This window comes from Chiloscyllium plagiosum, unplaced genomic scaffold (genome assembly GCF_037043375.1).
Source record: "Chiloscyllium plagiosum isolate Xiang-an unplaced genomic scaffold, Cpla_swu_hap1 HiC_scaffold_25, whole genome shotgun sequence".
NCBI lineage: Eukaryota > Metazoa > Chordata > Chondrichthyes > Orectolobiformes > Hemiscylliidae > Chiloscyllium > Chiloscyllium plagiosum.
The window spans coordinates 59,595,136-59,611,678 of NW_028270163.1; the positions used below are offsets into that span (position 1 = coordinate 59,595,136).

Consider the following 16,543-nt stretch of genomic DNA (forward strand, 5'->3'; position numbering starts at 1 on the left):
ACTCCCCCTCCCACTCCACCGAGGATATGCAGGTCATTGGACTCATCCACCGCCAAACCACAACAACGCGACGGTCGGAGGAGGAGCGTCTTATCTTCCGACTGGGAACCCTCCAACCACAGGGGATTAACTTGGACTTCACCAGTTTCTTCATCCCCCCTCCCCCCACCTTGTCTCAGCCGAATCACTCCAGCCCGGCACCGCCTTCCTGACCTGTAGTCTTCTTCTTGACCTCTCCGCCTCCATCCTACTCCGACCTATCACCCTCACCTTGACCTCTTTCCACCTATCACATTTCCAACGCCCCTCCTCCAAGTCCCTCCTCCCTACCTTTTATCTTCTCCTGCTGAACACTCTCTGCTCATTCCTGAAGAAGGGCCTGTGCCCGAAACGTCGAATCTCCTGTTCCCTGGATGCTGCCTGACCTGCTGTGCTGTTCCAGCAATAAAGTTTCAACTTTGATCTCCAGCATCTGCAGACCTCACTTTCTCCTCATGGTTCTGAAGGCAGGAAGTTCCAGGATTTTGCAGGCAGCATTGATGTAATTTCAAGTCAGGATGGTACATGACCTAAATGAAACGTGCAGGTGACGATGATATCATGTGTCTACAAATCGTTCCCTTCAAGGTATTAAAAGTTACCAGATTGGAAGTTACTGTCATACACTGCAGTGACCGCCAAGGCTCTATTTTGGAGGTAGTACTCACTTTTTGCTATTATGCCTCTGTGGTGAAGAGCCTGCCAAAATCTTGGTACATCTCTAATACACTTGAGCATCTTTAAAAATAATTGTTATTTGGCTAGGGCAAAGTTGTGAGGAGAACTTGAAATGTATAGTACTGCAGTTCCTTGTACTATCACTAGAGGATGCTCTAATAGTTAAAATATTGTAGCTTTGTAACCAAAAAGTCCCATGATTTTTGACAGTCTCTCTGGATGATAGAGATGTACAGAATGTAAACAGTCTCTTCAGTCCAGCTCACCCATGCCAACCAGGTATCCAAAATTAATGTAGTCCCATTTCCCACCATCCCACTAAACCCTTCCTATTCATATACTCATCCAGATGCCTTTTAAATGTTGTAATTGTACCAGCCTCCACCACTTCCTCTGGCAGCTCATTCCATATGTGCACCACTCTCTGCATGAAAAAGTTGCCCCTGAGGTCCCTTTTAAATCTCTCTCCTCACCTTAAACCTATGCCATCTAGTTTTGGACTCCCCTACTCTGGGAAAGTGATCTTGGCTATTCACCCTATCCATGCCCATCATGATTTTAATAAAACTCTGCAAGGTCACCCCTTAGCCTCTGACACTCCAGGGAAAACAGCTCCCGCCTATTGAGCCTCTCACATTGGCTCAAATCTTCCAACACTGGCAACATTCTTTTACATGTTTTTGCATCCTTTCAAGCTTCACAACTCCCTTCCTGTAGCAGGGACACCAGAAATGAGCACAGTTTTCCAATAATGGCCTAACCAATGTCATGTACAGTCACAACATGACATCCCAACTCCTATGCTCAATGCACTGACCAATAAAGGCAAGTGTACCAAACACCTTTTTAATTACTCTGTCTAACTGTGACCCTACCTTCGAGGAACTAGAAACATTTACGATATAATTCCTACAACATGAGCTGGATCCTTGCTGAAAGCTAACAACATGTTACTGGTGCAAGAAAATCCATGCAAGGGTTGTTTTTAATTGATTTTCATTCAGCTTATATACCACATCAAAGTTGAAGAAAGTTCCATGACTAAATGTTGGTGATTTTTTTTTCAACCCTGAGGAATGGTTTTCATTCATCTGACCAAAGCTTTTGATACTGAAGCTAGGAAGACCGAAGGACAATTCTATACAACATGGCTCATCAGAAAAGATGATCAGTATTATTCACTTGTTTCTCCAAGGAAGGGTCACTTGACCCAAAACGTTAACTTTGATTTCTCTCAGATGCTGCCAGACCTGCTGAGCTTTTCCAGCAATTTCTAAAATTTGTTTCTATTCTGCAGTTCATTCAGTGTTTCTTCAGTTGCTTGTTGATCCCTTTGCCATAGCCTCATCACTTCAACCTAACAACAAACCAGAAGAAGATGGAAATCCAACTACCTTTGGCCATGTCACAGTCCTAAGGTCAATATCTACAACAACCTCTCTGTTCAGTACGTTTTGGGAAGTCTTCTCCAGTAACACTGTTGGATAACAAAATCAAATATCACATGTAAAAGCAAGCTCAGCATCTGGCAGGCCCGCCCACAGACTTTTGGAAAGAGCATGGAATTTGTTTTAGAGCAAAGTTGAAAGTGTTTCTTACTAGGAAGTGTTTCTTACATCACTCCTTTATGGGTGTGAAACTTGGGCAATGTTAAACAAGCATATGAAATAGCAGCCAAAGTAGGCTAATCAGCATTGAATAAAATCATGGTTGATATAATGTGTTTCGAATCCCAGATTCCCATCTACCCTGAGGTTACCCAAGAAAGAATCCATCTCTCTCTTTAAAATATTAAATTATCCTATTTTCACCATCTTCTGAGGTGGAGAATTCCACAACCCCTACGAGGGCTGAAAACATTTCCTCACCTCTGACATAAAAGGCTGACCCCACAAGACTGCCCTGTAGTCTAGACCAACTCCCAAGAGAATATATCTTTTTCCACATCCACCTTGTCAATAATATTCTTGTACACTTCAATCAAGTCACCCTTAGCATAAAATAACAAGAAGAATTTCACTTTCTGTACTTGAGATCTCTTTGCAAGAGCAGGACAAAGTCTCTAACGTGCCAGTAGATTTCATGCAAAGTGCTGCTTCCCTGACAAAGAGAACATGTTCATTAGAGCTCTGCTTCGGTGAGCCAATGATATGGTTGCATGGAGGATTTCAACATAGCACATGTAGTGCTGTACAGCCAGCTTTACGTGGGAACCTGCACTGCATGCCACTTAGATAGAAAAACAATCTGCAAACCAATTTCAGAGCTTGCAACTTGGCTCCTAATGCATGGGTAAAGAAACAACCTTGAACAGATCCAAATAGAGGAGTCTGTCATCAAGTGTTTTCAACATTTGACCAGACAGAGTCAAGTGTCTTCAGGACAAGTGAGCACACTGTAAAGCCCATAGCTCCACCCATTTTAGCACATATGTAAAATGCAGTATTTGCAATTGGCTATGCCATTTGCCTAATGTTATGTTAAGTCAGCATCAACCTTGACTGTAAAATGGTCTTTTTATTTCCCTCTGAACAAACATTGAAACAACAGGAGAATCCACCAATGGCATTGTTCAGGTGCAAATCGACAAGTGGCTTTATCATATTAAGAGATGCTTGATGGCCAATTTTCACAAATCCACCGTTTACTTTTATGAGAAAAGAATTGACCTTATCTTCCTTATGTTCATTTGCACATTATTTGCTGCTTGAACTTGACAGACAATCACCTGATGAAGGAGCGTCGCTCCGAAAGCTAGTGTGCTTCCAATTAAATCTGTTGGACTATAACCTGGTGTTGTGTGATTTTTAACTTTGTACACCCCAGTCCAACACCGGCATCTCCGAATCAGAACTTGATAGAGGAAGTGAAGGCCTGTAATAAACTGCTTCAGACTTTTGAACGTTGCTGAGGGGAAAGTTACTGCCCTTGATGACAGGCAGCATTTAACCCATTTGTGGCATCAAGGAACACGAGTAGAACTGGAATTGATTTGAATCATGGGGAAACTTATTTGTTGGCTGGAGTCATATTTGGCACAATTGAAGATGGTTGTGAATGATGGAGGTCAGTCATCTTAACTCCAGGACATCTCAGCAGGATTTCCTCAGGGTGGTGTCCTCAGCCCAACTAACTTTAGCTGATTCATCAATGATCTTCCCTCTATCCTAAGGTCTGATGTGGGGATGTTCATCGGTGATTGCACAATACCATTTACACTGCCTCAGATTCTGAAGCAATCTTTCTTCAAATGCAACAAGATCTGGACAGTGTCCAGGCTGGTTTGACCAGTGACAAGTAACAAATACCAGGCGATGACCATCACCAATAAGAAACAATCTAATGATCGCCTCTTGACATTCAATGGTGTTACCAACACTCAATCAACCACTGTCAACAACCTGGGGGTTACCATTGACTGGAACCTGAACTAGACTTGCCAGATAAACAGTGTGTTATGGACTAGGCCTGACCCCCTCAAAACATTTTAAGAAGGTAGCCCAGACCCTAACATTTCTAGTTATTTTGGGCAGATGAAAGAATTTAGAATAACAATGATTTGAAAACCTGACCGACACGATATCCCCCACAACTTAACAAAGAGCTCTTCTGATTTCCTGCAACATCTCATTAATACACCCCCTGGCAAAAAGGTAAATTCAGATCAGGTTCTTAAAGGAGAGAGAGAGATGTCAGGGAAAGAGTGTCAGCCAGGGATCATTTGTTTGAAGCATGGAACCTCTTTTCACTGTAGCTGCTGCTTTGTCCTCAACAGTTTCTAACTGCTAAGCTAAACCAAACTAGAAAAATCCCTGAACTGGGAGAACTAGCCACTCCCTTTTCATTGTACAACTGTTTTCAAATAAAACTTTAGAAGCCTTTTTTCCCTGATTGTTGCTTTAGACAGTGTCTGTTAGCCGTAATCAAAGTGGCCTTTTCCTAGACAAATTGGAATTCTGTTTTTAACAACCCCTTTTGAACAAAACCAAGGATAAAATAACCGTATTAAATAAGCAGCATCGTCACAACAGTGGCTGCAAAAGCAGGTCAAAGGCTAGGAATATTGCAGCGAGTAACTCACCACCTGACCCCTCAAAACCTGTCCACCATCTACAAAGCACAAGTCTCTCATATGTCTGATGGATGCAGCTGCAACAGCATTGAAGAAGCTTGACACTATCCAGGACTAAGCAGCTTGCTTGATTGGCACTACAGCCATAAGCAATGTGTACTATCCACAAGAAGCACTGCAGAAATTCACCATAGATCCTCAGCACCTTTCACACCCATGACCATTTCCATCAAGAAGGACAATGGCAGGAGATACATGGGAATACCACCATCTGCAAGTTCTCCTCCACGCCACTCACCATCTTGACTTGGAAATATATCACCATTATTTCACTGTCACTGTATCAAAGTCTTAGAATTCCCTCCCTGAGGACATTATGTCTACCCACAGCACGTGGACTGCAGTAGTTCAAGAAGGCAGCTCACCACCTCCTCAAGGGCAATTAGTGATAGGCAATAAATGCTGGGCCAATCCTCTACACCCACATCCCAAAATGAATAAAACAACATTTCTGCTCTTCACCTCCACTTCCCCCTTCACCTTGATTTCCCAAAGCACTAACCCTTTTCTCTCCCTCCTTCCCCTAGATCTTCCGTCCCTCCACCTTTCAGTCTGCTGTAGGTGGTGGCGGGGGAAGCGTGATTCTGCAGCCTTGGCCCAGTTAGCCCTCTGACCCCACCTTAGGAAACTCCTTCCAGGCCTCTGCTTCTCAACAAAAGGCTCCTTGGCAGTTTGCTTACTTTTCTTTCTTTAATTGCCTGAATGCAAATGCAAGAGAAAACCAATCTGGCAATTGGTCGATTTACTCCTCACTGATTCTGTCATTTCCAGTTGTTGGCGGGGGTGGGAGGGGGAGGTGGTTACCTTTGTGATTAAATTTCCCTTGAGGATTTTGAGGCTGAAGGTGTTTGCCGACCACCCCCTTATATTTTGAGCATTGGTGCCTTGACTAATAACTCCATAAATATTGTTCTGACCTGATTGGGGATGTGGGATAACTGGGTTGGATTGCTTGCACCTGCTATTGAGGCTTACAGATGATTAATGGCCACTTCATCAGTAACTGTACTCCAATGGAACTTTGTGACTTGTGATGTGAATACTGTATATATTTGAGTAATAGTGAATCTCATGTAAAAGCCAACACCCACTTTTTGGCCAAAAATATCAGTAATTTTCCACATACCTTGTGTAAAAGTTAATTCTAGTTCTTTACAGATAACAGTTAAACATTTATGAATCAGTGTGCTGTCGTCCAGCTCTGCTCTGTGTTTTCAGAATTACCATAGTTAGTTCTTTCTTTATTTGTTTAGAGATCAATTGGGCTTCTGCAAATAATACGGTATGAATGTTGCCGGGCATGAATTTCAACCACTCAAAAGTGGGTCTATATAACAATCAACCCCATAAATTTAACCTTAAATGTATTAAAAAAACTGACAATTTCTCGAGTATATACAGTGTGACTAATGTTTGAGGAGTAAAGGCCCATCAAGTGTTTAAGGCCATAATTGATAATCTCACAGCTCTGCACCAGTGCTGTGGAACATGAGCAATCCTGCTGCATTGTGCTTTGAAAACAGTGCAGCATTTCAGCAAATCTAAATAGTGTATTGCTTCATTCAAATCTTTATCATGCAATTGAATTAAAGATGAGGTGGGCCAAGGTTTTGCCATTTCTGGGCAACCCAGTACCAACTACCTTGAACCATTAGAAGGGAACAAGAAGCCTTTAAAATGTTCGGTCTGCTAACAGGCTGAAAAGGATTTGAGAGAGAAACTAGAAGAGGTAGTGATGAATGTTTATGGAGGGGAGACAGACAAAGACAATCAGACTTTTTTCATTGGGTTTCAAAACCTCTATTTTTGCCAGATAGTGACAGAAGGCCAGTGTTGTGTGTAGCTGTATTTTTGACCTTGACGTAAGGACACTGTGTATGGTTCAGTGGACATGGGGAGACGTGATTGTGTCTAGGTCTATGAATGAAGGGAGACGTAGTTCTGTATCCGGCTTGCTTTATAATATTTTTAAAAATGAACGCCCATCCATTTCAGACACTTTTGAGAGAATGTTTTATCTTTTATTTTATGCAAAATCAACATTAATTTGAAAAGTATTTCTGTCCTCTCCCGAGGCATATGCAACGTTTTCTCATTTTCTGTTCTATCACTTTGCCCCACCTGTGCCACACACACACACACGCAGTATATTACAAACACATCCTGGACATCCAGAGCATCCTCTGTTGCTCTGGTGGTATCCTTGAAATTTTTTTTAAAAAAGAAATGGCAAATAGAGACACATGGTATCAATGACTGAAGGAACGTGCGTGAGTGACCTAGGGCTTGATTTTATTTATCTGTGCTGGAACTGTCTGAAGGGGCACATATAAAATGGTAGGCTAACCACTCAGCCTATTTTCACACCCAAACCAAAGCTGCCCCTATAATATGTGGTGAGGGCAGGTATCAAAATTGTCTATTTGGTAAATGCAAATGAATAACTAAGAGTCAGTAGACCTTTTTTTTTCCCCCCTCCTAAATACTTTAGGGATATTATCTTTGCAAGTGAATCCCTCAAAGTATAAAGGCAGTAAAAGTATACTTAAGAGGGAAATCAGGACAGCAAAAAGGAGACGTGATAGCTTTAGCAAAAGGGTTAAGGAGAATTAAAAGGGATTCTACAAATACATTAAGGTCAAAAGGGTAACTAGTGAGAGAATAGATCCTTTTAAAGATCACCAAGGCAGCCTACACGTGCAACCACAGGAAATGGGGGAGATACTAAATGAGTATTTTGCATCAGTGTTTACTGTACAAGGATATGGAAACAAGAGAACGTGGAGAAATAAGTCACGACATCTTGGAAAGTGCCCATGTTATAGAAGAGGAGGTGCTGAATGTCTTAAAATGTAGAAAGGTGGATAAATCCCCAGAACCTGATCAGGTGTTGAGTCATAGAGATGTACAGCATGGAAACAGACCCTTTGGTCCAACCTGTCCATGCCGACCAGATATCCCAACCCAATCTAGTCCCACCTGCCAGCACCTGGCCCATATTCCTCCAAACCCTTCCTATTCATATACCCATCCAAATGCCTCTTAAATGTTGCAATTGTACCAGCCTCCACCACTTCCTCTGGCAGCTCATTCAAAACAGTACCACCACCTGTGTGAAAAAGGTGCCCCTTAGGTCTTTTTTATATCTTTCCCCTCTCACCCTCAACCTATGCCCTCTAGGTCTGACTCCCCGAACCCCAGGGAAAAGACTTTGTCTATTTATCCTATCCATGCTCCTCATGCTTTTATAAACCTCTATAATGCCACCCCTCAGCCTCTGATGCTCCAGGGAAAACAGTCCTAACCTATTCAAGCTCTCCCTATAGCTCAAATCCTCCAACCGTGGCAACATCCTTGGGAATCTTTTCTGCACCCTTTCAAGTTTCACAACATCTTTCTGATAGGAAGGAGACCAGAATTGCACGCAGTATTCCAACAGTGGCCTAACCAATGTCCTGTACAGCCGCAATATGACCTCCCAGCTCCTGTACTCAATACTCTGACCAATAAAGGAAAGCATTCCAAGCGCTGCCTTCACTATCCTCTCTACCTGTGACTGTACTTTCAAAGAGCTATGAACCTGCACTCCAAGGTCCCTTTGTTCAGCAACACTCCCTAGGACCTTAGCATTAAGTGTAAAAGTCCTGCTCTGATTTGCTTTCCCAAAATGCAGTACCTCACATTTATCTAAATTAAACTTCATCCACCACTTCAGTCCATTGGCCCATCTGATCAAGATCCCATTGTGATCTGAGGTAACCGTCTTCGCTACCTATGTCTTTTATGCTCACATCCAAATCATTTATATAAATGACAAGAAGTAGTGGACCCAGCACCGATGCTTGTGGCACGCCACTGGTCACAGGCCTCCAGTCTGAAAAACAACCCTCCATCACCACCCTCTGTCTTCTACCTTTGAGCTAGTTCTGTATCCAAATGGCGAGATCTCCCTATACTCCATGTGCTCTAACCTTGCTAACCAGTCTCCCATGGGGAACCTTGTCGAACACCTTACTGAAGTCTATATAGATCACATCTACCACTTTGTCCTCATCAATCCTCTTTGCCACTTCTTCAGAAAACTCAATCAAGTTTGTGAGACATTTTTTCCCATGCACAAATGCTACAGGAAGGACAGCAAGGTAGGCAAGAGAGGAGGGGGAGTGGCCTTTTTGATAAGGGATGCATTACAGCTGTACTGAGGGAGGATATTCCTGTAAATACATTCAGGGAAATTATTTGGGTGAAACTGAGAAATAAGAAAGGGATGATCACCTTATTAGGATTATATTGCAGACCCCCTAATAGTCAGAGGGAAATTGAGAAACAAATTTGTAAGGAGATCTCAGTTGTCTGTCAGAATAATAGGGTGGTTATGGTAGGGAATTTTAACTTTCCAAACATAGACTGGGACTGCCATAGTGTTAAGGGTTTAGATGGCAAGGAATTTTTAAGTGTGTACAAGAAAATTTGCTGATTCAGTATGTGGAACTACCTACTAGAGAAGTTTTTTGAAAGTAGAGTCGTAGGTAGTCAGAGTAGTGAAGAAGGCATTTGGTATGTTGGCTTTATTGGTCAGTGCATTGAATGTAAGAGTTGGGAGATGATGATATGGCTGTACAGGATATTGTTTCGGACACTTTTGAAATACTGTATGCAATTCTTGTGAAACTTGAAATGGTTCAGAAAAACTTTACAAGGATGTTGCCAGGGTTGGAGGGTTTGAATTATATGGAGACATTGAATAGTTTGGGGCTGCTTTCCCTGGAGCATTGAAGGCTGAGGGGTGACCTTAAACAAGGTTATAAATCCATGAGAGAACATACTTAAAGTGAATAGACAAAGTCATTTCCCCAGGGTAGCTGAGTCCAAAACTAAAGAGCATAGGTTTAAGGTGAGAGAGGAAAGATTTAAAAGGGACCTAAGGGGCAACTTTTTCAAACACAGGGTGGTACGTGTATGGAATGAGCTGCCAGAAGAAGTGGTGGAGGCTGGTCCAATTGCAACATTTAAAAGGCATCTGGATGGGCATATGAATAGGAAGAGTTTAGAGGGATACAGGTTAAGTGCTGGCAAGTTGGCATGGATGAGTTGGACCGAAGGGTCTGTTTCCGTGCGTTATAGCTGTAGGACAGTGACTGAGGTTCCCTAAATGCATTGGGGCATTCCCCAAAGTGAAAATACCTTCCTTCCTATTTCCTTTCTTGGACCTTAAACTGAACTTATTAACCCTCCTCCCCCTCGCTGTTGCTCACTTTTCTAAGATGCTCAAACCCTGCCTGACCAATGCTCCAATTTACTTGACGAAAGTAAGGACTGCAGATGCTAGAGATTTGAGTCAAGATTAGACTGGTGCTGGAAAAGCACAGCAGGTCAGGCAGCATCTGAGGAGCAGGAAAATCAATTTTTCGGGCAGGATCCCTTCATCAGGAATGAGGGTGGGACCCTCCAGGGTGGAAAGATAAATGGGAGGCGGGTGGGGCTGGGGAGAAGGTAGCTAAGAGTGCAATAGGTGGATGGAGGTGGGGGTGAAGATGATAGGTCGGAGAGGAGGGTGGAGCGGATAGGTGAGAAGGAAGATTGACAGATTGGACAGGTCATGAGCTGGCAGGTTGGAACTGGGGTAAGGTGGGGGGAGGGAAAATGAGGAAACTGGTGAAGTCCACATTGATGCCCTGGCGTTGAAGTGTTCCGAGGCGGAAGTTGAGGTGTTCTTCTTCCAGGCGTGAGGAAGGGGTGGTCGAGCTGGCCCAGGACCTGCATGTCCTCAGCAGAATGGGAGGGGGAGCTGAAATGTTCGGCCACGGGGCAGTGGAGTTGATTGGTCCGGGTGTCCCGGAGATGTTCCCTAAAATGCTCTGCGAGTAGGCGCCAGTCTCCCCAATGTAAAAGAGACCGCATCTGGAGCAACGGATACAATAAATGACATTTGTGGAAGTGCAAGTTTTCCCTGAGAGACTTGATCGTTTTTGGCATTGTTTCAGTTTGAACAACTTCCTGTTCATGTGCTGTCTGATGTTGATGTTCAAAACCCAAACTGAGTGCCTGGGAGCAAGTTATTGCTGAGCAAGTGCATTTTGACTTATTTGTCAATGCATTAATTCCCTTTCTTTTGGTTCTTTCCTAATTTTGATTTCACGTGCAGATTTTCTTTTTAGATCAGAGTTACTATTTCACACCTGGCCACCTGGCCTTGTGGTAGGGGCAACACAACTGCTGTGCCCTAAGGCCCAAGAAAGTGTTACTTGATCGCACTGTTGCTGACATCTTCCATGACTTTACTAATGATCAAGAATAGACTGAGGCACTAATTGACCAGATTGATTTTGCACTAGTTTTTCTGTACAGAACACACCTGGGCAATTATCCACATTTGTTAGGTAGATGCCAATGTTGTAGCTGTACAGGAGCAGCTTGGCTGGGCCTACAACAAATTCCAGAGTATATCTGGAATTATAGTTGGAATGTTGGCTGAACCCCACAGCCTTTGCAGTATTCGGTGCCTTCATCCTTTTCTTGAGAATGTCTGAAGTGAATTGAATTGGTTGAAGTCTGGCATCTGTAATGCTTTAAGACCTCTGGAGGCGGCAAAACTGGATTACCCTATCAGCAGATCTGCCTGAAAATTGCTGCGAAGGCATCAGCCTCGTCTTTTGCATTGATGTGTTTGGCTCCCTGATTGTGAGGATGACACTGTGGAGGTTTCAGTGAGTTGTTTAATTGTTCGCACCATTCATGACTGGATATGGCAGGACTGCAGAGCTTAGAACTGCTCTTGTGGTATGGAACTGCTTCACTCTGACTTTCGCTTGCCATTTGGTGTGTAAATAGTCCTGTAATGTCATTTCATCAGGTTGACATCTCATTTTTAGATATGCCTGGTACTGTCCCTGACATGCTCTCCTGTACTTTCCATTGATCCAGGGTTGATGCACTGATTTGATAGTAATGGTAGACCATGAAGTTGGTAGATTCTTTTTGTGTACAGTTCTACTAATGATGATGATGATGACCCACAGTGCCTGAATGATGCACAGCTTAGAGTTGCTAGATCTCTGAAATCCATCCCATTAGCATGGTGATAATGCAGTGCAATGCTGTGGAGGGTATCTTTAATATGAGGATGTGACTTGCTCAGTTTGGACTATGTGGTGTCATATAAGTTGAACAGTATCTTGGCTTTTCAATTCTTTCCCTCGAGAATTGATCTCCGTGTTTTTTTTTGACCACTTTGTTAACATGTCTTTTTGTGATTAGTGTGTCTCTGTCCCCAAATCTGTTTCTCCTCCTGCTACAGTTACTTTCAAGGAGTATGTGGCTATCTTGTTCTTTTTACCAATATAATGTATCACAGTTACGAAAATTGAACTTGGTTTGTCAGTTTCATAATTATTCGGGAAGTTTATTCATGCTTCTCTGTATCCTCCTCTGTGTTAATTGTACTCCATTATTTGATGTAGTATGCAAATGTTTAAAGTTGTATTCCCAATTCCTAAATCCAAATCTTATTTAATTGATATCCAAACATCAAATTTTGTAGGATAACAATTCCGAGCATTTTCCAGTCCAAGTAACTATCTTCACTTTTTTCACCTTGTAGCCAACTTGCTAACATTCTGCTCCTTGTCCTCTGACTTCACAAGTTCTGACCCGAGTTATGCGTATACAATTTGGTACATTATCAATGGGCTGTTTGAAATACAAATATATCACATTTGTTGTTATTATCTTTATCTATCTTTCTGTTACAAGTCCAACTACTTCAATACAATCAGTCAAGATTACATTCTCTTTTGGAATTTGTGTTCACCAGTCTATTAGAGTATATTTTAAGCTTCTGTGTTTTTCTATTGCATTTTTAATTAAGGATCCTATTATCAACCTAGTGTTAATGTTGAAGTAATTGGTTATAGTTTCCTGGCCGTCTCCTATCTCCCTTTTCATATAGTTTCATCAGCTGTTTCCTAGTCCTTTGATACATTTCCAGTCAATTTATATATGTGTTCCTGCAACTTTGCCTCAGCTGTCTCTTAACTAAATGATTTTAATATGAACATTTTTAATGTCTTTGCCTAGTTGGGCACATACTTTCAGGGCTTGTAAATTTACAGTTCTTTCTATCTGCACTCCTACTAGGTCAAAATCTTAGAGCTCTCTCCCTGAAAGCACAGCTGGTTTACCTATATACTTGGATTGCCGTTGAAGAAGGCAGCTCATCACCACCATCTCAGGGATATTTTGGGATGGGCAATAATACTGACTGAGCCAGCAATACCTACGTCCTGTAAATGAATAAAAACCAGTGAATCTTTGTTACTAGAAATCTCGGTGATTGCAAAATGCATCGTTTGTGATGTAGTAAGGAAGCTAAGTTAACGAGAGTTGATCAGAAAGTAAATATAGTACATGATAGAGTTATGGTGGTGCCATAACTTGTTCAAATTAATATTTTGTTCAAATTAATATTTTGAAGCAGTTGTCAGGATATCAACACACTGTTCAAACTACATAAGTCTTCATCCCTTGTAACCAGTTTAAAAAATTGAAAATGCTTTGGGAGGTTGCTCACCACCTTGTCCATGTAAAATCATAAATCAAACTGCACAAAGGAATATGAAACACTAGTGACACAAAATGCAAAACATACAGCTGTGAAAAGTAGTAGTAATTAAATATTGATAAACCTGACATTTTTCTCCTCTGTCATCATCACAGATGATCCACAATTACATGGAGCACTTGGAACGAACCAAACTTCACCAGTTGCTCGGAACAGACCTGCAGGAACCTGGAGTTCATAACAGAGTTAGGTAAGCATTCTCACTTGTCTTACATCCTTTTTAGTGGAATAGAAATATCGATGTGTTTCTGGAACATGTGATCAATGACCTAGTTGTCTAATGACATAGCAGTGAACAATAGTTTGGCTGATGTCGGACATGTGCATTGTCTAGTAGAGCTGTTGCTGATTAATAGGCTGAAATTAAAATAATTATGCTGATAGCACTCATTTAATAGTTAAAATATTGTTGGTAAAACATCTTTTCTATTAATTTTTTAAAAACACTGTCCTAATCTTGTAAGCTTTTACTATTGAGTATATTGTGAGAAATCCAAATCTGGCAATTTGTGCTAAATAATGAGGGTTCCTTTTATGTGCATGTGTTGCGTAAGCATTGGTTTTTGCAGCCAATAAGCAGGTTAGCTGAGAGAGGATGGATAACTGAGTGATGGTTGCTAGTGCTGCAGCAGTGATGCTGAGGTGATCAGCATTGGTTTTTAAGTATTAGCAGGATGATGTCATTCTGTGTGAGCTGCTGCAGAATGTAGCTGGCTGCGTGTGCGGATGGCATTGTTTGGAGTAGACGCTTTTGTGGTTGTGGCTGAGTGACAGATTTTTCATTCCAAGGATACACCCTCAACCCCTGTGTAACCTTCCTCTTGGTCTTCTGGTCTCTGAACACAACCATGCCAGCACAGAGCCATGAGTCCTGGTTGCATGCTTCTGTTTGTGTTTGGCTTTGTTGGCGGGGCGGTGGTCATTAATTCAGCTATCCTGGTATCGCTGTCTGTTCTGCTGCTTGTGCACTATTCCGTTTCAACAGGCCTTTCGGTACTGACACAGAATCTTCCGAGAAAAATCAGGTACTTGCTAGTCCTGTGGCCTTCTACGTCTTTTTGATCTTTATATTAAATGTCTACATTAAATCAACATATCTCTTTTTCTATTTCCCCCCCCCCCCCCCCCCATTGTTTGCTCCTTACTAGTTTGTTAAAATGTTTTTTAACTGAATTATGAATTCAAATCCTCTTGCTCTTTTGCATAATATTATGTATTTATGAATTGTTTTTAAATATAAATCTTGTGTGTAGATTGTATGTATTGAAAGTACTACGAATTGAGATCATTGTTTGTATGTGAATAAAAAAAACTGCTTGTTTCTGAAAATTTAAATAGGCTGAATGGTTCTGTTGTACTACTGGGCGTTCTGTGATATTGGTACATAGGGGTTGTCTGTGAAAGTAACAGTTCTGTTTAGAAATTGTACTTTTGGTAACTTTTTTAATGCAAGCACATAAACTAGCTTGTATGATGAACAGTTTATTTTCAGGTTGAAGATTTTAGTGTTGTGCATGTGCAACGTCTTGAAATAAATCCATGACCCTAGTAATCAAAACATTTATTTCATTACATTAATACCTTTGCTTCAGTTTATTTATTAGAGTACTGCTGATTAAGTTCCCAAGCTGCTCTTTGGATAAGTCAAGGTACAGGTTTATGTTTTTAGATGAGAATTGTGTAACAAAACAGTTATATGGACAGTTTAAGCCTGCTATACATTAACTTTAAGCAGTCATTTATCTGCAAGTTTTTCAATCATACAAGTAAGTCTTGTTCCTGTACTCGAGCACCCATTTTGTCTATGGTTATAATTGTTTCATGTTATGATCGTTGGACTTGCATTTCAAGTTTCATTCCAGTGTTCAGTATTCCGATTACTGGTGTAAGAGCTGATAATTCTAATGATTTATGGTTAGTGTCCGCTTGATAAATAATAAAGCAGTTAGCCTCTTTGACTTTAAAATGCAGCTGAACTATGAGGGCTGTCAATTGTTAATTATTCATTTATAAATTTACATTGAGACGAGTCACAACTTGGAACTGTCCTGTTTGCGAGCTACAGCCACTGCCAACAGAGAGAATTGAATTTTAAAGTGGCAGTCTAAATCTATTCATCTAAGTTAATCTTGCGGTTGTATTTTAAATTGATTTTACATTTCTTAGAATAAGTTTTACATCACATTAACAGCTCTGTCATTAACCATTTGTGAAGTTGAATGCTATAGTTTAAACCAGTGTTTTTCATAAAATGGCCTGGAAGCTACTTGTAATCCAGTTTCCCATCTCTGGCCTCCAGCAGACTTGCTATTCAGTGTGTGTCTGGGTTTTTGCCTACAGCTTTCCAACTATTCTATTGCTGCAATTGTGAGAAATAAGCTAATGCATAAAGGATATGTTATTTAGGTAATGGGGTTATGGCTCTCAACAGTCTACTGCAACCAGAAATAAAGTTCTGAGTACTGTGTAAATGTTTTGGTCCTATTCTGCTATCAAGGTTTGAACAAATGATTCATAAAATAATTTGTAATGAAATAAGGAATAGTAGATGCTGAAGATCTGAAATAAAATAGTTTGAGACACTCAGCAGGTCTGGCAGCATCTGAGGAGAAAAAGCAGAGTTAACATTTCAAGTCCAATGACCCTTCTTCAGAATGAACATTAACTCGTTTTCTTACAATTAATAATTTGTGTATTGATTTGGACTTGATTTGCACAGTCTCAGCTTTTCTAACATTGTTTAATTTTTAAAAGTGACCTTATTTGCATGATTTTTTTCTCTTGAGATAATGTTCCTCCAAGGTTTCTTGTAAGCTCACTCTCTGTTATGGTTGACACAGTTACATGTGCATTGTGCACAGTATTAATAAATAATGAAACATAAGTTGGGAACCGGCAGGTATGTTCCTCTGATTTTTGCTTGTGATAGTTTTACAGTAGAAGTAGCAAATTTACTGAGTTAATACAGGAGGAAGTCTTCTGTTTACAGCTTTAGTACTTGACAGAGATAGCACTCTCCTAAATTTATTCATCTTATACCCTACCTTGGCTTTTTGCTGCATTCTTTCTTCCTT

The 16,543-nt window shown here is 41.1% G+C and overlaps 1 protein-coding gene across 3 annotated transcripts in view; it reads left to right on the forward strand.

Annotated features, from left to right (window-relative positions):
* Positions 1–16,543, forward strand: part of LOC122562314 (C-Jun-amino-terminal kinase-interacting protein 4) — a 294,916-nt gene that overhangs the window by 140,441 nt on the left and 137,932 nt on the right. For 2 of the 3 annotated variants that reach the window (XM_043715173.2, XM_043715179.2), the window contains exon 4: positions 13,565–13,659. In XM_043715173.2, the coding sequence (XP_043571108.1) occupies positions 13,565–13,659 (95 nt within the window). Of the gene's footprint in view, positions 1–13,564; positions 13,660–14,184; positions 14,495–16,543 lie in introns of those variants that run through there. The other variant, XM_043715180.2, reaches the window with a different exon arrangement.